Source organism: Rhipicephalus microplus, chromosome 3, assembly GCF_043290135.1.
Source record: "Rhipicephalus microplus isolate Deutch F79 chromosome 3, USDA_Rmic, whole genome shotgun sequence".
Taxonomy (NCBI): Eukaryota; Metazoa; Arthropoda; class Arachnida; order Ixodida; family Ixodidae; genus Rhipicephalus; species Rhipicephalus microplus.
The window spans coordinates 3,435,340-3,461,336 of NC_134702.1; the positions used below are offsets into that span (position 1 = coordinate 3,435,340).

General features: G+C 45.5%; 1 protein-coding gene across 1 annotated transcript in view; it reads right to left on the reverse strand.

Annotated features, from left to right (window-relative positions):
- Positions 1-341: 341 nt before the first annotated feature.
- LOC142802689 (uncharacterized) overlaps positions 342-25,997 on the reverse strand; it is a 47,755-nt gene continuing 22,099 nt past the window's right edge. Inside the window, exons 5-6 of the mRNA XM_075887654.1 lie at positions 2,978-3,131; positions 342-346 (exon numbers count right to left, since the gene is read on the reverse strand). Of these exons, the coding sequence (XP_075743769.1) occupies positions 342-346; positions 2,978-3,131 (159 nt within the window). The remainder of the gene's footprint in view (positions 347-2,977; positions 3,132-25,997) is intronic.

A 25,997-nucleotide genomic window follows, 5' to 3' on the forward strand; every position in this document is an offset into this window, starting at 1 on the left:
ATAACGACGCGAATTTAAATGAACTAGGGCGGACAAAAAAATCATCCTTTCCGTTGGCGGGAAAACGTGTTTTAGTTCATTTTTGCTAATTTCAATTTGCGTCGTTCACTTAATCGGCAACTATCGATGGCCCATAAGTTTTCCCTGACCTAATTGTTCATTTATTCATGTGTTTGTGCTTTGCCTAATTAAACTTTCGCGAAAAGTTGAAATGGCAGCTCACGAGACCTCCATGTTGTGTATGAGCAGAATGATTTTATTTTTCGGCGTCGCACTGACAGAAAAGAGCCTTGACGAGTCCACGAAGCTGACGATGTGGTCGTGGAATTCGCCCGCTCCGATCACACTGCGGCACAAAAGAGCAAAGTTAGTGAGTGCTCATGCGTACACAGGTGCTTCTGGCAATGTGCGAAGCTACATGATAATTCTGAGGTGTTTACTTTGATGCTGCAATCAGGACGAGCACAAAGATCGGCAAGGGCTTATACGTATTTTCTTAATACTTTAGGGCAAGTAAATAAAGTTTTTCATCCACCCGGCCAAGTGTTCCTACCATCGATTGCTTTTGCTTATTTTTCTTTTTGTTCTAACAGTTTTTTCTGACCTGTCTGTTTCTTTGGATAGCTCTTTAAGTTTTCCTATTCTATTTTATCGTACACCATGTACTCCGATACAGACCTTGTGAGCAAAGGTGCCTGAGCGGTTCTTTCCGTTTTCCCCCCGCATTGATGTTTTAATCCTCCCAACCTCACTGCCGACAGCTTGTGAAACAGAGTGCCGCGTTTCCTGTGGAAATAAATCTACTGGAGGGAAAAGCGCCTGTAGGAATGGCGGTAAAGTCGAGAAAGAAAACCATTTCTCTCGCCGTGGAAATCGGAGCAGTTCAGGGGAAGCTGAAACCACATAGTTTATTTATTTATTTATTTAATATATTCTCAGGGCCCGAACGCTTTACACAGGGGAGTGGGTAATACACAAATACAGTGAGTTAAGTAGAGGCAGTATGAAGCACAAAACATTTCTTAATTATTTATTGTTAGCTAGGTAACAAAGCAAATAAGTGCAGTGAACAGTAATTAGAGGCAGGTAAGTAAAAAAAAAATGCTAATATACAATGTTAGCTAAGGTTTTTTTTGAAGAATACTTGACTTTGTATACAGGCAATGGAGTCGGGAAGGTGGTTCCAGTCTGTGGCTGTCCGCGGGAAAAATGACTGTGAGAAGGCGTTAGTCCGTGCATGGGGTATCCTGACTTTATTTGAGTGGTCTAAACGAGCAAAAATGTAATGAGGCACTTGAATGAATTCACTGCGTAGTTCAGAGTGATAGAATATTTTATAGAAAAGACTCAGACGACGAACTTTACGACGAGACGTTGGAGATGGTAGGTTAAGCCTCAATTTCATGTGTGTGACACTGGAGGTACGGTTATAATGGTACGGTTATAATTTTATGGTGGTTATAATGGTTATAAAGGTACGGTTATAATTTCATGTGAACTAATTCAACTTTTTGCGTCAGGTTGACTTGGCTTGAATCCCAGAGTGATGCCGCATATTCAAGCTTCGGACGAACCAGCGTCTTGTAAAGTAGTAGTTTTAGTGAAAAAGGTGCTCTTAAAAAATTACGTCAAAGGTATTCTAATGCGTGGTTAGCGTTGTTGGTGACGTAAATGGTGTGAGAGTTTCAGGTAAGGTCAGCTGAAAGGTGAACATCTAGGTATTTATAACAAGAAAGATTTTCTAGAAGGGAGTTATTAATAGAGTAATAAGGTAGCTCTTGAGGAGTTCGAGGCACACGCATATACTCGCACTTGTTTGTGTTAAGCTCCATGCACCAGATTTTACACCAAGATGTTACACTGTTTAGATCTGCTTGTAATGTTATGACGTCATTGTCAGAGATTATTTGACGATAAATTACACAATTATCGGCGAACAAATTGATGTGGGAAGAAAGGCAAAACGGTAAATCGTTAATAAAAATTAGGAAAAGGGGAGAACCCAATACCGAGCCCTGAGGCACACCTGAGTGAACGCTGCTGGACGCGGAGTCATAATTGATAGCTGAAACGTACTGGGAGCGGTTAGTAAGGAAAACTTCAAGCTATGTTAGTAGCTTGTCATCTAGGTTAAGCGAGCACAGTTTATGTAAGAGTAATTTGTGAGAAACTTTATCGAAAGCTTTAGAAAAGTCTAAAAAATACAATCAGAAATGGAGTATTTGTCGAGACTGAGGTTAAACTTATGTGTAAAGGAAATTAGCTGTGCTTCACATCAGTAGGTCTTTCGAAAGTCATGCTGCGATTTAGAGAAAAAGGAATTCGCTGAAAATAGAAAAGAGGATGTGCTCAAGAATTTTACATGGAATGCTGGTTAGGGAAATAGGCCTGTAATTGAGCGGGGAATGTTTGTTACCGGACTTATGTAGGGGGACCACCTTCCCGATTTTTAATTGAACAGGAAGGATACTTTCGTCGAGGGTTTGCTGGAAAATTTTTGTTAATATAATTGAGGAATATGTACATGTGTTAGTTAAAAACTTTGGTCATATTTCGTCACAACCAGAAGCAGAGGAAAGTTTCAGTGATTTTATAAGTTTCTCTACGCCACCCACGCCGAGTTGTGATGCATCAAACGAGCGATCACTGACAGTTAATATACACTTGTATATCAGAAGTGAAAGGAACACGACGTGAGCAGCCGAACAGGCAGACAGACAGACAGACAGACAGACAGACAGACAGACAGACAGACAGACAGACAGACAGACAGACAGACAGACACAGACAGACAGACAGACAGACACATAGATAGATAGATAGATAGATAGATAGATAGATAGATAGATAGATAGATAGATAGATAGATAGATAGATAGATAGATAGATAGATAGATAGATAGATAGATAGATAGATAGATAGATAGATAGATAGATAGAAAGATAGATAGATAGATAGATAGATAGGACAGTGCACCTGCTTGCTTTGTCGGCGAGTCGGATGCGCTCTGCGTGTGGAGGAAGTCGGCTGTCCTCTGGTACAGTCTGGCCACCAGCCCCGCCGCGGAGAACAGCGTCAGGCCGAGCCACATGCCGATGTGGCCCTCCAGGTACGAGAACAGTGTGTCGCCCTGCAAGCGTGGTGTACTGGGCGTCGGCACTCGTAAAATAATTGTAGTCTCTTGCATTATTAGAACCACCATTTCCGAAACATTCAATGGTGGCAATAATTTCGACGGTCATGTCGGTAATACTAATGATGAAGACGTATCCATTGGCTCGGGACTTTAGTGACGGCGCGAGTGCCGTGAGTGAAAACGACTGGCGGCGACGCACAGCTATAGTTTTTACGCTGGTGGCAGTGTGCACATGCCCAATTTCTTGTCCAACAAAGCCGATATCGGCAGCACGTGTTCGTTTCAAAGAAAATGCACCTTAGGGCATCGGCTTGTCATGTCGTCGTCATGGTCCATCATGAAAAGCGTCACAAAAATTCGTTTAATCTCACTACTCGCCTTACTATATGCACGTTAGGAGTTCGTCCTTACTGCCCAAAACATCAAGCTTGGCTTAGGAACAGTGTCGAAATTCCCGATGAAATTCATCGAGGCGCTCAAATTTTTTATAGAAAAACAGAGACGGTAATATCTGCGGCAAAGTCGTGTATTTGAATTACCACTTTTTGTAAATATATTTGCAAAGTGATTTAAACAACAGACACACCGTGGTGGTCTATGGCACTCGGCTGCCAACCCGCAGGCTGTGTGATTGAATCGCGGTTGCATTTTCTATGGATGCGAAAGTGCTGTAGGCTTGTGTGCCTACTTGAGATGCACGTTGACGAAACCTAGGCGGGCGGAATACCCGGTTTTCTCTATGGCGTCTCTCATAATCCTGTGGTTGCTGTGAGACACCACAAACAAGGTGACAGTTAGCCCAACAACGTCTTTAGTTGAACGTTAACAGCCTTCCACAGATGTCACGGGCAACTGATACCAGGCATGTGGAGAACATAAAAAAAAAAACACCACTTTCAGGTAAGCTGTATTCCGATGCAATTTTCCGATGAGGAGCTGAAACACCCATCGCTACATGCCCGCTTCCGGGCTTGGTGCCCTCTATAGAGGGCACCAAGCCCGGAAAGAATGAATTGTTCATTCGGGCACCAAGCCCGAATTGTTCATTCAGCCCGAATTGTTCATTCATTCGGGCACCAAGCCCGAATGAAAGAATGAATTGTTCTTTCGATAAGGCGCTATAGCGCCTTATCGAAAGAACAATTCATTCTTTCATTCTTTATTCATTTAAGGCCCCAGAAAGGGGTATTACATAAGGAGTGGGTTTACAAAAATAGGAAGAGAAAAAGTAAAAAAAATGAAAAATTATGGTGACAGAAATGCAGACACTTCTTTGATGGACTCAGATGAGCAGATGATAGTAGCGATGTCGTAGGGAAGGCCGTTTCAATCTATTGCTACACGAGGGAAAAAAGATGAAAAAGTGACAGTGCGCACTCTGTGGCGAGCAACATTCAATGAATGACCGTTGTGGTGTGATACTTCCGTGGCAATGTGGTTGAAGAAAGAACCTTCTGTCTCCCATTAGCAGTGCTGTGGGAAACAAGGGCGCCTATGCTTCACACACCCATCGTCATGTTCCAGCTGAAACACCGTTGTTGAGATGCAGAGTTTTTCTTTCTCTATTTTTTGCTCTCGCTCACACCTGTTTCTGCATGCACGTTTTTTTTTCGGCACTGCGCGTTTCACGTATATGTCACCGAAGTGACTTCCTGCAGCTAAGGCCTTTTTGAAGTCTTTCCAGTGCCTGCTGATAATAATCGACCAACAAACCCATGCAATCAGGCCGTAACGTCAAGTTGCACCCACATGTCACTCCGTTAAGAGTTGCCATAAATGTATAGCAATACCACTGAAGCAGTCTCGCGAATGCATAGTTCAGTTTTCAGTTGCCATAAAACGCCACTCAGGCTGATGGCGCGTGGTTGTGGTTTTCCAACGTACGCACTCGCGTATCCAGCTGGGGTTACGCGCATCGTTGGTACGCGGGCTCGAATCTCGCTGCTTCATAAAATAGTAGCATAGTAGTACAAAACTTTGTTGTATTGTAAGCACAGTTATCGTAATTCATCTTCTCATTTGTACATTACCATCATCATTGCCATTGGTCTCACTCGTTGCTGTTCTGAGCCAAGGCAGACATCGCACTTCTGCTGACCCTGCCTGATGAAGTCTTCCTGCGTCTTCCAGAGTGGTGGAGGTGGGTCAAATCCCGACTTCTACGTTCGGGTCCCACCTAGAGCTACAATCCGGTCGCCACTTGCGCCCGGTCATCCCCACAGCTATGGAGACAACGGGACCAATACCTAGCCCTAACCCTACCGCACCGATAACCTGCGGCTGCCCTCCTTTCGTCCACTGTCACCCACCCTCAGCGCGAACCACTCTTGTTGGCGGGTCTCCGCGGTGACGACGTCGAGGACTGGCTCGGCCTCGACGGCCTCAACCGTGTGGCTTGAGCCAATCGGTGGACCGAAGCGAAGGAATCCAGCTATTTCCCATTTTATCTGACCAGCGTAGCCAAAAAACGGTATTTTAACCACGAAACTGGCTCGTCGATTGGTTGACCTTTGCCACCAAGCTGTCTTAATCTTCGCATGCTCGTGAGGTCGTTACTAAAGCACAAAACAAACGGGCTGCGCGGGTTTCACTTACATACGAGACATACCCTTCTTATATCGAGGATGTTCTGGCCCTCTGTCGCCGTGCGAAGAGCAATATGATGCAAGACGAGTGCGTTCACCACATCCTTAAATAAATCGGCACGATTGCATTCAATGCCTTGGCTGAAGTAGACAGACAGCCAGCCAGAAAGAAAGACAGAGGGACGTAGAAACAGACAGACATACAGAGACAAATGGGCAGACAGACGCACAAACAGACATATGGAGCTCGTGGATATGCTGGGATTTTTCGCCATTCTCTCTTTATATATTTCTGCTTGTGCCCCGCCGTAGTGGTCTAGTGGCTAAGGTACTCGGCTGCTGACCCACAGCTCACGGGATCCAATTCCGGCTGAGGCGGCTGCATTTCCGATGGAGGCGAAAATGTTGTAGGCCCTGTAAAGAGTACGATGTTTATGATGACATCCCGCCGTCGCCACCGGTTGTAAAAGGCTCGAAGGTTTGATGGAAGGTACGGTGGGTTCTCTTTAGTGTAGCTGGCTCCCCGCCGTCGTCCGCATAGCCGATCTTCGCCAGTGAGAGTAGGCGTTATTAGAGAAAGAACGAAGGTTTATTTACATGATAGTTGAAATATGGAATTGTAGAGTGATTCAGCAGAGAATCAGCTATGTACAAAGAATCAGCGATTATTTACAAAGTGTATTCGGCCTTTATAGTCCGTCGTCCCCTTACATGGAGGTCCGAAGAAGGTGGTGACCACTCGTGCCACAAATCAGGTGACGCAGTCTCAGTGGTCCACCCACCAGAAATGTGGCAGATTTGGACAACTCGGCTGGTGAAAAACGCGGGTAAAAAGTCCAATGGTAACGAGAGCGCACCAAACAATGACGCACCCGGCCCACGTCTGGAAGACGCGGAAAGGCGAGGAGGTAGAGTCTGGTGGAGGGGGAAGTTGAACTTCTCCGGGGAAACGGCCGCTGACAAGAACGTCAGCAGTGGTCCAAGGCAGTGTTCTGCTACAGTGTTGCCAGAGGTTTCGCGAACTCGGCAGGCCAGGTGCTCAATCCCTGAGAACTGTGACTGCGGCGCCTTCCCTCGCTTCCGGACTGTCTGTGCTTTTGTGACAATTTCGCGTCGGTGACGACAGCCGAGTTGAGAGATTGACTCCATGAGAACTGCCAGAGTGGCGCTTTCCCACGCTGTTCGAACCCGTTCAACAAAAGGGTCGTCTCGCGAAGCTTCGTTGAGACCCGACCACTACCTGGAACATCTACAGGACAGCCTGTAGCTGACTGGGTGCCGATGGGGTCGAAAGCATCCTAGCAGACCACCTTCGGCAGACCACCCGGCAGTTCGTCTGGGCGTCTACCCAGACGAACTGCCGGGCCAAACGTACCAGCTCCTCCGCAGCCCGGAAAATCTCGACTGGCTAGCGCTTCCCACCGCTGGTCACGAAGAGAATGGCTGGTGACGAGGACGATGGCCTGACTAGGAACCACTAGCTGCAAACTTGCAACCAACTTCCTAACCACCTTACAATGATTAACAACAGCAAAACTAACCACACAACATGATACCATGCTGCAGTCAAGTTTATTGGACTCGCTTCAATGCCTCCAGGCTTTTCAAGAAACACAAATAAATAAAAACCGCCACACTAAAATTTTGACACCATTTCCTGCCGACAGAGTTACAACAATCATGGATGTGCAGATGCGTATAGAAGATGAATCAATTCGCCGTTGAAGAAAAGCACTCAAAAGAAACTACAATTTGGCCCCAGATAACCAAAACCAATCTCTTTTAAAAGTAGTGTTCGCCTACCATCCGCACTACTATGTTGTCACAGATCTGCTAAATCATCACTGGCTTCAAGCAACTAGATCGTTTTTACTCGAATGCTGCCAGGAACCAACACAATATAACTGGGCGCATTCATTCTCTCAAAACATGCATTCAATGCGTAGTCGTGAGTACCTGCTTGTGGGACACCCTGACGCCAACAAAACTCTCTTACAACAAACCAAACTGTGTCGTTGAACTCCTTGAAAAGTATTCCTAACCTTATCGTTTGTAAAGCGTAACGCTAAGCCCATGCGATCACACGACCGTTATTATGACTCACTAAAATAACAAAAGGGAATAAACCTCGTGTACTAACGCGCTCATTTGCTGAATGTACCCTTATGTCAGCCGATGTTTTTCAAGAACGCATAGGACTCGGCTATATGCCCTAGCATGACATCATACTCACTATAATAGAACGTTATCATATCAATACACACCTACCATAGGCCTTATCCCATAACTCAGGCACCACTAAGCACGCGCCTGAACATAAATGCTTGCAAAGAACAACACGCAATGAAAATAACACTTGACGCCGTACAAGTCAGGAGCACGTGACAAAACCTGCGTAGGTTTTGTGCTAAATACCCTGTATCAAATGATTTTAAACATGAGAATTTCGAAAGTCGCTTTTGGATTTATTTTAAAACCTTCTTTATTATTGCTCACTTACTCCATTAAGACGATATACAACTTCGCACAACACACACACACGAAAAAAAACTACAAAGCATACACCCTTCGGCTCCGCTCGACAAGGCTACCGCGCTTTAAAAATTAGCGGGCATACCAAATCTTCATTTACGACTTACTTGCTCTTATCTCAAAGCATAAAAAAACTTACACGGCTGACCGATGCAGATCACTGCTTCGGCATAGCGCTTAACAATTTAACTCGAAGCTCTTACAAAGCTTACAAAAAGATCTAGAAGGAAAAAATAAACTGTATCTAAACCAAGTAGCCGTGGAGATGACAAGAGATAATATACTTTAAAACCAAAAATAAGCAAACAAACACGCTTCTAGAACTCTATCATATGACGGAGGGGACCCTAGCAATGCGTGGGAAAGAGTGACCATGCCCTCTTTGAGTTTGTTCCCGTGTGGTGCTTAGCTACTGTGGCGTTTCTTCTAGGACCCCTTTGACACTCCTGTCCCCGCAAATCTTTAAATCTCCGGCGTGCATTTCGCCGCGAGCATATGCGCTGTGGCCTACCCTTTCGCCGCTGACGCCTTACTTCACGCCACAAAGGCCTCTTCATTGAACTGGCCGAAGAGGTACCCTCTTTTCTCTCTCCCAGATGCCTGATTCCTCCTTCTTGCCTTCGCTTTGTCGCGCACGTACGCTTCACTCTTTTAGGGCAACGTTTGCGACTGACTTTTACTGTACTGCTAGGAAATCCCCCTCGGGTTGCGTCATCGGAGGTTGTACAGCTGAAGGGTGCTTCTGCACCACCTTCCATAGCAATTTGGCAGTTCGATTTCGTAGCACTGTTGCCATGTCGGTCCGATTCACTTGTGCTAAATCTCTACTCGCGCGCACCGTGAAACGGGCTGTCGATAAAACTCAAGTACCGACACCTTACACGGGAATGCATTAGGGAAGAACTCGCTTTTCTTTTTCTTTTCGTCCGGTGGCTCGGATGCATGCAGATCAACTTTGACGCCGATGCGAAACAACTAGTTTTGCCTGCTACGCTCAAATGCTGCGAGCTTTTTTTCAACACGCGTAGTGCCCTTTGCCTCGTTCGCGGCTCTCTGATGTCTCTTGCGTCTGCGCCGCTTCTTGCGGATCGTTTCTGAGCCTCTCGATCGCATCTAAAGCTGGTGAACCCGCTCACAGCTTTCGTCAGCTCTCTCACCCACGCAGTATAAATGATTTCCGACCGAATAATCTTTCTATTTACACTCTGCACTGGAGGACAGGTTAACAATAAGGAACACAATAAGAAACAACGCAGCTCTTTGAACTATCTCGATCGCATTCCTGGGAGCAATTTGCCACTGCGCTGGTGCACCCCACTCTCTACTTCGGCTGCTTCTCTTGAGCTTTCTCCGGTGTTCTTGGTCACTTCGACCTCATTTTCAAGATCCACCGTTGCGACAACCACAGTTGAGGCCTGTACCAGATTTTCTACCGCTATTCTAGCTGTTTCGCTAGCATTTAACTGGCACAGCACCTCGTCGCATTCGCTCTGACCCTTAGTGGCCTCTCTCATGGGAGCAGCATTTTCGCAGCTCTCGCATTCGGTTCACCTTTGAACCTGCTGCTGTTTTCACACGTGCTAGCCTTCTCTATGGCTGTCCACTGCACCTCACTCATTTGATCATCGCACTTCTCGTGCGCTACAGTCGCGGATGGCTGAATCTTCCACCGCATTGCCTCAACTTTGCATTCCAGCATTTCAATCTCTAGATCGAGTGCTCACTTGCGCTCTTCCATATCTCGCTCACGTTTCTCTCTTTCTCACTTTTTCAACTTCTCTTTTTCTCTCTCCTTTATTCGTCCCTCCAATCTTGTGAAAGCTTTCAACGCGTACATTCAATATCTTCCTCACTGGCATTTTGCAAAATCAGTTCTAAAACTTGTGACCTACCCATTCCTTCCTTAACCGTAATACCCAGCTCTTCGGAAACATACAAAAGACCATCTATCAGCAGTGTCTTCACCTCCATGATTGCTGTTCTACTTTGGTCCTACATCTTACAAATATTTATTTGATCCCTCTCACTCAATACTTACAAATAGGTTATATCCCTAACTCGCACACAATATAGCTTCTACTTAATTCACAAAATGAAGCCTGGAAAGTCAAAGCAAAAACCAAGTACTCCCCACAACACGCCCCCCCCCCTCGTGAGGCCATCTCACCGCTGCCAACCAATTGTAAAAGGCTCGAAGGTTTGATAGCAGGTACGGTGGGTTCTCTTTAGGGTAGCTGGCTCCCCGCCGTCGTCCGCATAGCCGATCTTCGCCACTGAGGGGACGCGTTAATAGAGAAAGAACCAAGGTTTATTTACACGAGAGTTGAAATATGGAACTGTACAGAGATTCAGCAGAGAATCAGCTATGTACAAAATTCAGCGATTATTTACAAAATGTCTTTGGCTTTTATAGCCTATCGTTTCCTTACATGGAGGTCCGAAGAAGGTGGGGACCACTTTTGCCACAAATCAGGTGACGAAGTATCAGTGGTCCACCCAGCAGAAAGGATGCAGATTTTGAACCACTCGGCTGGTGAAAAACGCGGGCGAGAAAATCCAATGGCAACGCGAGCGCACCAAACAACGACGCACGCGACCCATGTTTTGAAGACGTCGAAGGGCGAGGAGGTAGAGTCTGGTGGAGGGGGAAAGTTGAACAACTTCCGGGAGATGATTGTCGACACGAACGTCAGCAGTGGTCCAAGGCAGCGTTCTGCTACAGTGTTGCCGGAAGTTTCCCGAACTCGGCAGGCCAGGTGCTCAAGCCCTGAGAAATGCGACTGCGACGCCTTCCCACGCTTCCGGACTGTCGTTGCTTTTGTGACAATTTCGCGTCGGCGACAACAGCCGAGCCTAGAGGTTGGCTCCATGAAAACTGCCACAGTGGCGCCGTCCCACGCTGTTCCAACCCGTTCAACAAAAGGGTCGTCTCGCGAGCTTTCGTTGATACCCGATTACTGCCTGGAACACCTACAGGGCAGCGTCTAGCTGACTGGGCGCCGATGGGGTTGAAAGCATCCTAGTAGGCCGGCTTACGCACAATGGCGTCTGCCGAGACGAACTACCGGGCCAAAGGTAACAGCCCGTGTGCTCAGAGTTGGGTGCACGTTAAAGAACCCCAGGTGGTCTAAATCTCCGGAGCCCTCCACTATGGCGGCTCTCATATTCATATGGTAGTTTCGGGGCGTTAAACCCCACATAACGATCAATCGTATTTCTTCTCGTGTTTCTTTCTGTCACTCGGTACTCGTTCTCTCTTCTCACCCATCAGGATTGTTGACACGCTGGTGAAATCGGTGCACGTGTTTTTGAATCGAAGGTGAAGACAATTCACGATGGTGGTGATTTCTGTTCGCGCCACCCGGGGCCACGATGAAGAGCATTGCTATAGGGAAAAAAAAACAAACTTCCTCTTGCTAACCTTTCGTGACGCTGTCGATAGTAAGTATTTGTTTTAAATGCGAAGCATTTCTTAGTGAACTTTGGTGAATTTGAATCTATCTATCTATCTATCTATCTATCTATCTATCTATCTATCTATCTATCTATCTATCTATCTATCTATCTATCTATCTATCTATCTATCTATCTATCTATCTATCTATCTATCTATCTATCTATCTATCTATCTATCTATCTGTCTGTCTGTCTGTCTGTCTGTCTGTCTGTCTGTCTGTCTGTCTGTCTGTCTGTCTGTCTGTCTGTCTGTCTGTCTGTCTGTCTGTCTGTCTGTCTGTCTGTCTATCTATCTATCTATCTATCTATCTATCTATCTATCTATCTATCTATCTATCTATCTATCTATCTATCTATCTATCTATCTATCTATCTATCTATCTATCTATCTATCTATCTATCTATCTATCTATCCACCCACGTCTGGCTGCTCTCGTGATCACCCCCTTTCTTGGGTTAAACCAAAATTAGTTATTGAAGGTAAGATGGTTTACCTACTACGAATCGCTGGTCACGTCATAAATAATGTCACAATATCATCATGTACGTCGTCAAACATCTTCCGCCATAAAGTGGCACATACCCGTGGGCGGGTGTGTGTAGCTGGTATGCGCCTGTTGCCATTGGTGATTGACACAGAGTGGAACCAATCAAAGTGGTGTGGCAGCGTTTCTTTCTTCCGGGCCGTTACGTCTTGCGACACCGTGTTTTCCCCAAGCACCTGAGCTCTTACGCAGTACCGCCAAATCTTTCATTATTTATTTTACCGTAAAGTGAAGTAGCCCAGTTTTTTAACATGGAGAAGAGGAATGACAAGGACACGACACTCGCTACTCTCGCAACTAAATTTGTTACAGAAAAATACTTCATTATGTGCGCCCACACTGACCCCCAGTGACACGGCTATGAAATAACAGGCACTGAAAACTTGTCTAATATCAAATTGTTGAGCACCTAATGATAAAATAATCCTGCCACGTGTGGAAAGGAGCTTAACATATACGCTGTTTTACCAACGAAACACACTATGTGCAAACTCAAGCAACAAGAAACGAAGCATGCGTGGCTTTTAGACTTTAAAAACATACAAACATAAAAATTAGTAAAAAATAAAAAAAACAGGTCAAGGTAAAAGAGTGGATGCTTGGGCTGGTCGGTATTGCATTTTTGAAAGAAATATACTTCCTTAGTGCGCAGGGAACGTTTAGGAAGGAAGAAATAGCAGAGAGATAGGACAGAGAGCACATTTACAACGAATTTTATTGCACAGATGGCTGGAATATATATATATATATATATATATATATATATATATATATATATATATATATATATATATATATATATATATATATATATATATGGGAAAGACGTCTATACCTAAGGGCTAGTTTTTCCGTGTTTTAACACAATATTAATCAGATCTAACAGACAGTAATGCCAAGGAATGTACAGGGGAAGTTATTAGAACCAATTGAATGTAAATAAGAAGAAAGAAAAGTGGATGAAAAAATAACCAGCCGTGAGCAGGCTATTTTTTCATCCACTTTTCTTTCTTCTTATTTACATTCAATTGGTTCTAATAACTTCCCCTGTACATTCCTTGGCATTACTGTCTGTTAGATCACACACACACACACACACACACACACATATATATATATATATATATATATATATGTATATATATATATATATATATATATATATATATATATATATATATATATATATATATATATATATATATATATATATATATATATATATATATATATATAGTCAAGAGGGCGAGGAGATCACACACAGAAGAAAGGTCAAATGATAGTGCATGCACCAGACCACCTTATTCTAATCTTGAAATGACAACTTAACTGAAATGATACTTGCATTCATTATCCAACAGATTGATGGATGGCGCACTTACAAACGCAGTTTCTGCTCGAAAAAGTTTCATATATTTCACGTGCCCTCTTGTACTTCAGTTCAGAGTAAGTTGGAAGACATTCAAGTATAAGTCGTATGTGCTCAACACGCAAGTCTGCAACAAGAACCAGTGTTACAAATGTAAACCTATGTACTTTCACTTAATGTTTTTCCAGGAAGGTGGCGTCCCGATGACCCAATGAAACTGATGATGGGCTGGCGCAGCAGTCTTTTCTTTTGTTAATGTGAAATGTTTCAGCTATTTCTCCGGTTAGTTAGTTTCCTTGATTAACAAGCACTGTGGTGTCATCAAATAGTGGCACGCAGCCACACTGAGAACAGTGATGCTTAAGGTGGGAATAATTGTTTGTCACTAAAGATTGCTTATGTTCTAACAGCCTGGTGTTCAGACACCGACCACTCTCGCCATTGTAGACTTTCCCACATGACAAGGGTAAACAATATACAACAGATGATTTTCATATAACAAACTCTGTGTTGTGGTTGATCTGGCATCTGTTGACATTAAAATTTCCCGTCACCGAAAGTTTGCGGTCTAATTTTACACATACTTTACCAAGCTTTTATCGTAGCAAAAAGCTTTTTCTAGGCCAAACCAGGTCGACCCCTCACACACCCGTGTCTTCATAGACCCTCGCGCTGCCATTCGGGCTCACGAAAGTGGGAACATCGCTCGAGAAGCAGCCTACATTCTACAAACACGCAAATGCATTGTCTTTCACTGCCTCTATTGGCTTCCTGGCCACATAGGCAAAGAGGTCCACCCACAGGAACCCAACCTCAAAGAAAATGGATCGAGCGTGAAAACTGACCCACCGTGGCGATCAATCAGCCACCAAATAGCTGGGCCCAGACGAACAGTCCTTCACTCACCTTTCACGAAATTACCACCTACTACCAAAACCATGGAAGCCAATACCCTTTACCACATGCAAATTTCGAACGCGCGCAAGAGGTAGCTTTTCGCATGCTACAAACGAGATCGTACCCATCACGGGGCCGACTCAGCTGTTACAACTCAGGCGTAGATTCACAATGCCCAGAGTGCTCAGAAATGTACTGTTCACTCGAACACATGCTCTGGCTATGCCCCGCGTCACCTCGAGGACCTCTCACCAGTGAGTCTGACTGGGAGGAGGCACTCAGATTGACATGTGGGGTTTAACGTCCCAAAACCGCCGTATGAATATGAGAGATGCTGTAGTGGAGGGCTCCGGAAATTGCGACCACCTGGAGTTCTTTGACGTACACCCAAATCTGAGCACACGGGCCTAGGAGACATTCAGGAGCCCCAGTCTCAGAAACCAACAAAAGGCAGTCCAGAGGGTCCAAGAACTGGCGGAAGGCCACCACGTTCTCGCCCCGACTCGGGCGTCGCCTACAATAGCGGCTGCTAGAATGTCTCTCGTGGACACCCTGGTGGCTTATACTCATCAGGACTATTTAATAAAGTTTTTGACTGACTGATAACTAGGCCAAACCTACTGCCCAGGTTTTTTAAGTTGTTATCTACACTGTGCGCATATGGTATAGAAACTACCTTTTTTCGGTCGCCAGCTGTTTCTGTCATTGCGTTCCCACAGTTACCTCGTACTTACCTAATCAGTTTGCTGATCTACGCAGCACGTGTTTTTCATACCCTACATTTAATAAATGTCTGCTGATTTGTTGGCTAAAGCTTTTGTTCACCTTTTCTGGGCACGACTTGATAGGGGCTGCTCTCAGACATGAAAAGGTTGTACCACTCGTCACCACCTCAGAATGTGCCAAACTGTAGCTAAACAATAGTTTGTCCGTTCGTGGATTGTATGACCAGCATACATGTTGTGCTGTGGCTGTGGACTCTACATCCATAAACTGCAGATTATTAGCATTTAGTAACTGAACAGTGAAATCCAGGCCTATACTATTCTTTATGAACACTCGTAAAATTTCTGCTGCCCTTCTTTCCAGATCAACCGTGTTTACAAAAAAAATCATTAACAAAATGGAAAACCTTTACTGCGCGTGCGTTGAGGTTCAAATCAATGGTCTTGTCCACTATAGCTAAATATATTGTGCTGAAAACCGGGGATACTTTTGATTTTACAGTAGTGCCAGATTTTTGATGGTACATTATGCTGTTTCATTTTATAAATGTCGAGCTTAGGTAAAAGGTTAACAGTTCATGAAAAGCATCAACCTACACACGACATTTGTTTACGAACTTTAACTCGTCGTTATCTTCTCTTATACATAACCTTACGCTTGACAATAGAGGACTATGCGGAATGTTGTAATACATATCTTGTACATCTATGCTGAAGAAACCACGATCACCCGGGTTATGCGAGCTTTGATACGCAACTAATGCATCCGGGTTTTGATGAAAAAATGAATCCGACACCTTTAAATTCTTAATGTGATTCTGATGATACGATGACAGACATAACTTCCACGAGTCTCTTTCGGTTAATGCGACTCGGAATGGAACACCAATCTTAAGTGTCTTGGCAGAAAAGAATACTCTAAGGTGCAAGCTGCCTGCGCGTTTGACTTTTGATGTCATACGTTTGAAATTATTTTTCTCTAGTAAAGCAATAGCTTTTTGCTTAACCTAATCTGCTTTACGTTAATACGGACAAAATTCTTTTCAACTGCAGCCAATGCCTTTTCTTGAAATAATCCCTCTGGTATTACAGGTAAGCATCCTTCATTATCCGAAGAACATGTAGATTGTTCTTTCTTTACATCAAATCTCCTGTTAGGCTTCTTTCTACATTTTTCAATTTTTTTTCGTTAAGTGCTCAAAAAATTTGACATTAGATAAGTTTTCAGTGCCTGTTATTTCATATCTGTGTAGCTGGGGCTCAGCGTGGGTGCATATAAAGAAGTATTTTTCCGTAATAAAATTAGTTGCAAAAGAAGCAATTGTCATGTCCTTCTTACCCCTGTAATCATCATCATCATCATCATCATCATCATCAGCCTGACTACGTCCACTGCAGGACAAAGGCCTCTCCCATGTTCCACCAGTTAACCCGGTCCTGTGCTTGCTGCTGCCAATTTATACCCGCAAACTTCTTAATCTCATCTGCCCACCTAACCTTCTGTCTCCCCCTAACCCGCTTCCCTTCTCTGGGAATCCAGTCAGTTACCCTTAATGACCAGCGGTTATCCTGTCTACGCGCTACATGCCCTGCCCATGTCCATTTCTTCATCTTGATTTCAGCTATGATATCCTTAACCCCCGTTTGTTCCCTAATCCACTCTGCTCTCTTCTTGTCTCTTAAGGTTACACCTACCATTTTTCTTTCCGTTGCTCGCTGCGTCGTCCTCAATTTAAGCTGAACCCTCTTTGTAAGTCTCCATGCCTTGCCATACTTCTATTTGAATTCGAATGCATTTCTTAGCCGGGCTATGTCGGGCATTCGGCGTCATCCGAAGCGGTCCTCCGCCAACACTCCATCTTGCATAGCAACAGTTGTGGGCACATGCGCTTATTCTCGCCCCTAGTAACCGGGTAATGTGCTGCGAGAATGTGTCGGAGAGGGTAAGTAGAGTACTTCGCCGCTCTTTGTATCTCTGTTCGCTCTTTCGGCTCCCTGCGCCCCACTATCCTATCCACTCGTGCCTCACTCTCGACCGTTCGCTAACTGGTCGATTCTCAAGAACATCTGGAAACGTGTGCTCGAGACGCCGCTTCGAAACGCTAACGCCTAGCCAAGAAAACTGGCGCCCCACTCTCCCGTTCACTCGCTCCTCAATCTCGACCATTCGCTGGCTGGGCGCCTCTCAAGGCGATGGCAGAAGTCGGTGAAGGCGAATGTCTGGCGGCAACGGTACCCTCTTTCGGCGCGAGAAATGCATTCGAATTTCCTCAGAATTTCTTTCGGGGAGGTGGGGACATTTTTTACTGTATTGTGTGCTTGAAAATACGTGGCTAAGTTTGCCTAAAAGCTCAAATCTATCCTCGAGCGTGCGCATCTGGAGTACGACTTCACAGCGCTCTTTTCTGTCCTTGTTTTTTCACTTCCGTAGTTACGAAGTAACTACTTCTAGGTTGCGCTGTTCCCGCATTCAGACTTCATACGCTCGCACGATCACTCGCAACTTGCCGCGTCCGCGAACGAAACATCCAGGTGGCGCACGCCGCCTCGAAAACAATACATGGTGAGCTGCCGCGCCGCTGACGGCTTAACAAGCTCACGCCGTCTTAGTACAAGTATCAATCACTGCACAACACGATGCCAAATCACGCGAAAGCGATCGTGTTCCAAAAAAGCTATAGGATGTATACCTGCTCAGCTATCGCGTAGTATACGTCGCAAACACTCATTCACCAACTTGTGTCTTAATTGCAAATGCATTTCTTAGTCGGGCTATGTCAGGCATCCGGTGTTGTCGGCGGCGGTGTCCGCGTGCCTGCAGGTGTTATCTCTTCGCTCTCAATCTCTCTGTCATAGCAAGAGCTGTGGGCGCGCGTGCTTATCCTCGCCCCTAGCGAACAGAGCATGTGGTGTGAGAGAGTGTAGGAGAGGGTAGGTGCAGTGCTTCGCCGCTTCTTCTCTTGCCATTTGCTCTCTCTCTCCTCTCTATGCGCTACTCTCCCGTGTGCCCTCTCCTCACTCTCGATCGTTCGCTGGCTGGGTGCCTCTCAAGGCGATGACAGAGAAAGGTGAAGGCGACCTTTGTCAATGTTAACGGCAACGGTACCCTCTATCGGTAGTGAAATGCATGCGCATTTCCTCACAATTCCCTTCGGTGAAGTGGGGGCATTTTCACAACTAAAGCTGTTATAAGATCACAACTCGAGTGACGTGCAGTTGTCCGCCGCCGCCGCCGGTGTCCGTGACTACATCGCGCGAAATTAGAAAAAGAAACCTAGCACTAATGACACAGCGTGGCTTGAACCTGGGCTTGCTGCGTGCCATCTAGTATTCTATCACTGAGACACACCGGTTCTTGGGACTTGTTGGCAAACTTGCGTTAGGCAAGCTTGATCTCTGGAAAGCAAACGCGTTAATACGAATTATAAAGCGTTTTAAAACACGAAAGAACAACCAGTCGTCACAATATGTGAAAAGCGTAACGAGTGGTTCGTCCAATGCTTCAACCCATTACAAAAGCTTGTTCTTGTTTCCCTATTAACTGCGGCGCATACAGACTAGCCATAATTCCTCATCGTCGTCAGCCACTGGATGAAGAATTGGCACAAAATTCCTTACATGTGTTTAGCGGATACCACGCTTCTCAGAAGAATGACGAAAAACAGCATAGCGAATGCCAGCCTACTACTACTACTAAGTGGTTCTTAAGAGAGAAATGAAGAGAAAAGTGAGCCCCGTAACTGTCTGCTTCAGCGAGCGACACCTCAACAGTAGTTCACAAGAGATGGGGGTGAAGAGGGATTGAAAGGGAAGGAATAAAGGTGTAGAAAACAGAAAGAGGCGTGAGGTTGTAAGCCAGAGAGAGCGACGACAAATCGAGGGGATAGGAGAGATAGGAAAGATGCGATGCACAGGAGAGATAGGAAAGAAATTGGGATAGAGATGAGGACACACACATACAAAAGTAAAGAGAAGATATAGAAAGATGGACATGGTCGCAGGAGTCTGAGGACGGGACACCACTTAGCGAGAGCTTCACAGCGTCAGGAGATGGCGAAGGGTGAGCCGGTCGGCCAGAGCTGCCCTGTCGTCAGAGATCGTGGGGGCACATCGGTCGGTATGGAATCCAGTGAGCGAGTATTCTTTTTGAAGAAAATTATTTTCCGTAACGAGCAAATGCTTTGACAGGTCGTGGAAAAGTTTGCTCGTTCCCATTCTTAACTTCAGCAACAAGTCACAGCAGCATAAAAGCATGAACAAGTGATACAATATTATATGGACCCTGTTCAACGCTTGCCTGCTCTACAATACTTCAGAACAAGACGCAAAGGTGTCGCATAGGCGACCCGCACCGCAACGAGCCCACATGGAAAATCATCAGATAGAAAATGTTGGCGAAATTTCGCTATGTTGTAACACTGTCTCTTAGCATTTTCATTCTCCTAGCTGTAAGAACATAATTGAGAGATTACTGATGTGACGGAAAACTTCATCTTACTTGTCGGGTGGCCCAGCCACGGTGGTCTAGTGGCTAAGGTACTCGGCTGCTGACCCGCAGGTCACGGTATCAAATCCCGGCTTTGGCGGCTGCATTTCCGATGGAGGCGGAAATGTTGTAGGCCAATGTACTCAGATTTGGGTGCACGTTAAAGAACCCCAGGTGGTCGAAATTACCGGAGCCCTCCACTACGGCGTCTCTCATAATCATATGGTGGTTTTGGGACATTAAACCCCACAAATGAATGGATGGATGAAAAACTTTTATTGGCGTCCTGAAGGATTCCACCCCCGTTTTATAGGGGTAGAACCGCAGGCAATCAATCAAATCAATTTCTTGTCGGGTGTCTCAGCGCGCAGCAACAGAGACCACTATCAAAGGTGGGGGGGGGGGTGCTGGCACGCTTCTTGCCCCCTCCCCTTGGTTGATACGCTTATGGCGTAGTCTATAGCCACTATTACCCCAGGTCAATACAGTGGCAGGTGCAAAGTATGTAAGGAAAGGGCGGACCTATTTCACATCCTGGGGGCCTGCCCAAAGGCTGTTCGAAAGAGTCGCACAATTTATAATGATGAGCAGTGGGGGACCGTGCTTCTCAGCTCAGACTCAGAAGAACAGTTGAGGGCATTTCGACGGGCCGAGCACGCCGCCAGAGACCAAGGGCTTCTGGCTGACACCTGGGCGTGCCATGGGCTCCGCACCACCCAGGGAGCCGGATTTTCAAAGTCAAGTTTTTTTCCAGCTCCATCTCACGTGGCGATTACACGAACTTACATTCAGGCGAAGCAAGCGCGTTGCTCTATGCATTGTAGCGCTATTGTTGTTGTGGATGGACGCTTTGGGTAAAGCTGCCGCCTGGAAATGTGTTAAGGCGTTGACCAAATTGCTAGAAAGGCATCGAAAAGAACGAACGCATAGAAACGACGCGCTGAAGGAGCCAATCGTGGATTCCACGGTCATGATGCATCAAATACAGTTTACCTAGATAAGCGTGAAGGGGCACTGGTAGGTATACGAGGCAGCTTTTAATGTCTATAAGGTTTGTTTCCGTGGCGCATTTTATCGCGTGCCCAGCAGCTGTTGTCGCCAACCGAAAAGTCGTGGGCTCAACTTCCGTTGATGGAACTTGACCTTTTGAAAGTTATATTTAGGCGTCGATTTCGTGACGAAAGTACGTCAGTGAAATCTTGGTGAACCCCTGGCATAAAACACTTTCATGTTAAAGAAGCGTCGTTACATAAAGGTCATTTAGCGCGTATTCTTTTCAATATTTTGTAGTTGCCACTACCAATTGTTTCGTTATCGATGTTTACTCAATCAGTCTGAACTAAGTTTATAACTCTAAAAGTAATTATGCAATCTTTAAAATGCTAATGAGACATGTGGAGACATGTTGAACTGACACTTAACTAAGCTACTTTCAGCAACGTATTCATTACGGGCTTATTTTCCCGGCTGGTAGATTAAACACACAAACTATGAAAAACATCAATTCATTAGGCGTCTCATGAGGGTCAGCGCAAAAAGAAAATTACATCCGCAGCGACCAACTGCACACGCCACGTGGCGTCATTTACCTTCCACTCATCGGCGCAACCAGACCGGCCTCTCTCACAAGAACACTACACACGCAGTAATAAAGCTTGTTTTTGTCGGCCCTCACCTCGCGCGTAACCTTTATGCTATATTTTATACTGATCCTCTTTTTTTCCTCCAATGTAGCACTTTTCATTAACCACTTCTTCACAATGACTTCACTGGCAGAGATCTTCGATTGTTGCCACTAATATAAAAGAATGGGGCAGACCGCGTTCACACCTTGCATCGGTGACATAAAAGCGAAGTGCTTTTACCTTGGCGCACAAAACGAGCGGGCGTGCTCTCCCCAGATGCCGGCCTCGGCTTCGTCGCGAGATTAAATCCGATACACGACAAAAGCCTTTGGCACAAATGACGATTTTCCCCCCTCTCCTGTACGTCGAAGCCTTTGGCTTTCATGCCATCCTAATTGCCAGTTACGAAACTTGTTTCACGACTGCAGTCAATTTGCTGTCTTCCAATGCAAATGCATGTCGTAATTTTGTGACACTGCAGGGTAGGGCGGCGTATGCTATAGCCAGACACTGGACAATTATTGAACGCAGCATATAGACGATGACGCTGGTAGCTGATGTTATAGCTGTCTCGAATAAAAAACTCGGCGCCCACGTGCGACCTTGCGTTGCTCGTGTCCGCGGAATCGTTGTGGTGCACCAAGTTACGTCACCTGGTATCCTTTATAGAACCACGCTGCACCTGAATGATTGGACGGGGCTGCGTAGATTTGTATGCATTCCTCAGCTGTTGCGAAGTTACCGCTGGCGAAGTGCCCACAATATGGCGCCTGTTGCCATGATCGGATTCAAAGAGCCTAAAAAATTATAACGAAGTAGGATAAGTATGTTTTGATGTCTTACAATACCGAAAAGCTCAGGCAGTTGGTTAGGACCAACACCCATCCAAATCCAGTGGCCGTGGTTATGACTTTCAAATGCCAGTGTACAAAAACAGGGCTCAAGAAGGACCCCACAAACGCAATGGTGGAAAAGACACGAAGACATATATGCGCATGCCCATGCAATGTGTGAACTTGTCGGCCCACGTGAAACATAATTGTTAATATATTGGATGACATATTTATCCAAAGTAATCGGCAGATCGCTCCCCTATGTGCTATAGCAATATGTCGTGCTTCAACCACAAGACGCGTTTCCTGATTCCGGAGTATTTCGAGCAATATGAATTGCACGTAGTGAAGCCTACCGCTATGTTCATTGGCGATGAACGAGTTCGGGTGTCTGCCAGGCCCGTGGCGGCACAGGAAGCGGATGTCAGGCTAGGGGCCATCTGACGGTGATTACGTAACGAGCCGCAAGAGGTGTGGGCCTCTTCATCCCTTAACACGCCGAATGAAGGAAGGCCGCGAAAGCCCGAGGCCAACATTCTCGTTCCTGCTAAGCCCAAGGAGAAAATCAAGCACAGGCACTATGTTTCGGCGCTGCTCATGGCATTGACATCAGAGTGAACCCACGTAAGAATGTCATTGCGATTGGTGCTCGCATGTTGCCGCACTGAACATACTACGCAAGGTCAAGGAGCAGGATGGAATCAACGTCCGCTCCGACATCCCGATGGGCTCCAACGTCGTCACTGGTGTCATCTACAATGTCAGAAAGATAGTATGTGGGGTTTAATGTCCCAAAACCACCATATTATTATGAGAGACGCCGTTGTGAATGGATTCGGATATTTCTACCACCTGGGGTTCTTCAACGTGCACCCAAATCTGAGCACACGGACTTCACAGCATTTCCGCCTCAATCGGAAATGCAGCCGCCATCTACAACATCGACACTGCCAGTCCCAGCTCCGAATCCTGTGGCCTCGTCAAGCCAGGTAATGAAGCTAGCGTGATCGCCTAGGTTGCCCATTTTGGTACCTCACGCTGCGTGAAACTAGAGTTTAGATGCAACTATCAATCTTCGCACGTAAAGATAGGCCACTTTAGACGCCCTGTAAGATCTTTTGTGCCAAAGCCATTGCAATCTCGCAACTTGAAGCTCAGTCACGTGAGAAGCGTATGCGAGGGCAAGCGAGTACGCTCTCGCTGCACTGAAACCCATTCCGCGGACACTCCTAAAGCCAATGCTCTAAAGTGTTCCAATTGCAATGAATCCCACGAAGCTCCCCCAAAAGTTTGCCAGGAAACAAAAAGAGAGGTAACAGTATTGAGAGGAACGACGAGAGATCGTACATTGCGTCGCGAGGCCGTCGCATCCGTCAGAAAGCGGCGCCGTCAGCACCGAAGTTTATAAAAAAACGGCAGATCCCACGTGCAGTGGGAATCGATGATATGCGAAGCACGAATGAGAAAGGTTGATATGTCCTTTTAAAATCAGCACAACGTTACAAGGTGGAAGTAAATGATGACATACATGACTTCCCTCTCATGATTATTATCTTTGGATGTGTGGTTTATCTTCGTCATCTATTCACGTCACGTGATACCAAACTTAGTATATATGGATCTAGTTGAACGGCCGCGAGCATACTATGAGCGTGGTATGTTGTCATGTTGTTACATGAAAAGTCATGATTTTCATTTTAGGATCTGTCGCTTGTGTTCGCCATGTCATACCGTACCATGTCATACCGTACCAGTTTTGCAATATGCTATGTGATGAAAACCATCGCAGGAGCTGCAGGACCATGAAATTTATATCATAACATTCATGACATAAATGTTATGATTTTCATGGTATGACTAGTCAAATATGTTCTTCATACAGTCACGTTATGCTATACCAAGTTTGGTATCGATACCATTATCGAAACGGCTGGGAGAGCTAAAAGTCGTTGGCGGCTAGATAGATAGATGAATAGATAGATACGTTTTTGATTGATGCTGCAACAAAATGCATCCCACAAACAAATGGACACCTTGGAAAACGAGGTGTGCCATGGTGGAATTCTGAATGCCGAAACGCGCGCAAACAGCAAAACAGAGCTTGGAGGCTGCTTCGGAACTCACCGACAGCCGAAAATCTTGAAACCTTCAAGAACATAAAGTCTCAAGGCAGGAGAACGCGTCGGCAGGCCAGAAGAGAAAGCTGGCAGAAGTTTTTATCAGGGGTTAATTCATACACACAGGAGGCTAAAGTTTGGAACATGGTCGGTAGGATAGCAGGAAAACAAGTATACACACTTCCACTCGTAAACACTCAGGGTGATACCTTGGAAGATCAGGCAAACTTCCTCGGTGCACACTTCGAACAGGTATCCAGCTTGTCCCACTATACTGACACTTTCCAAAAATACAGAACAAGAATAGAAAAGCAGAAACTCGAACACAAATCCACTAGATACGAGGCATATAACCAAGCTTTCAATCTAGCTGAGCTCCAAACATCTCTAAACTCCTGCAGTACTTCTGCCCCAGGTTCTGACCGTGTGATGTATGAAATGTTAAAAAACCTACCAAACGAAACCCGAAAAACCTTACTTTGTTTGTACAATGCTATTTGGTCTTCTGGCACTATTCCTACCTCCTGGAGAGAGGCTATTGTTATTCCCATTTTGAAAGAGGGCAAGGACCCTTCTTTACCCTCGAGTTATAGGCCTATAGCACTTACAAGCTGCTTGTGCAAAGTCTTCGAAAAATAATAAACTGCCGACTTGTACATTTTCTTGAAACAAATAATTTGCTCGACCCATTCCAGTGCGGGTTTCGAGAAAGTAGATCCACCACAGACCACCTTATTCGTATCGAGGCACAGATCAGAGACGCGTTCGTCCATAAACAATATTTCCTCTCTGTGTTCCTCGATATCGAAAAGGCTTATGATACTACATGGCGTTACGGAATTCTAAGAGACCTGTCCCACCTTGGTGTGCGCGGAAGAATGTTTCATATAATCGAAAGTTACCTGTCAAACCGGACATTCCGTGTCCGTCTGGGCAGTGTGCTCTCCCAAACATTTGTCCAGGAAACAGGCGTGCCACAAGGTGGTGTGCTTAGTTGCACACTCTTTATTATTAAAATGAATTCTTTGCACTTGTCCATTCCCCGCAATATGTTCTATTGTACATATGTCGACGACGTTCAGCTTGGCTTCAAGTCATGCAACTTGGCCATGTGTGAGCGGCAGGTTCAGCTGGGCTTAAACAAGGTCTCCAATTGGGCAGATGAAAACGGATTTCGACTTAACCCCAAAAAAGCACGTGTGTCTTGTTCTCTCGAAAGAGAGGCATGCACTCTGAACCTGACATTCGACTGAACGGCCAACGTCTGTCCGTCAAAGCCGAACATAAATTCTTAGGCTTAATCTTGGACAACAAGCTGACCTTCGTTCCGCACATCAAGAATTTAAAAATAAAATGTTTAAAAGCCATGAATGTTATAAAAGTGCTGTCACGTACTACGTGGGGTAGTGACAGGAAATGCCTCATGAACCTGTATAGAAGCCTCATTCGCACCCGCTTAGATTATGGGGCCGTTATTTATCAGTCAGCGACTCAAAGTGCTTTGAAGATGCTGGATCCCGTGCACCATTCGGGCATCCGCCTTTCTACGGGTGCTTTTCGCACCAGCCCCGTAGAAAGCCTTTACGTTGAGTCAAATGAGTGGTCGCTTCATCTGCAAAGAACCTACATGTCCTTTGTATATTTCCTTAAGGTGAAAGCAGACAAGAGGCACCCCTCATACTCTACTATT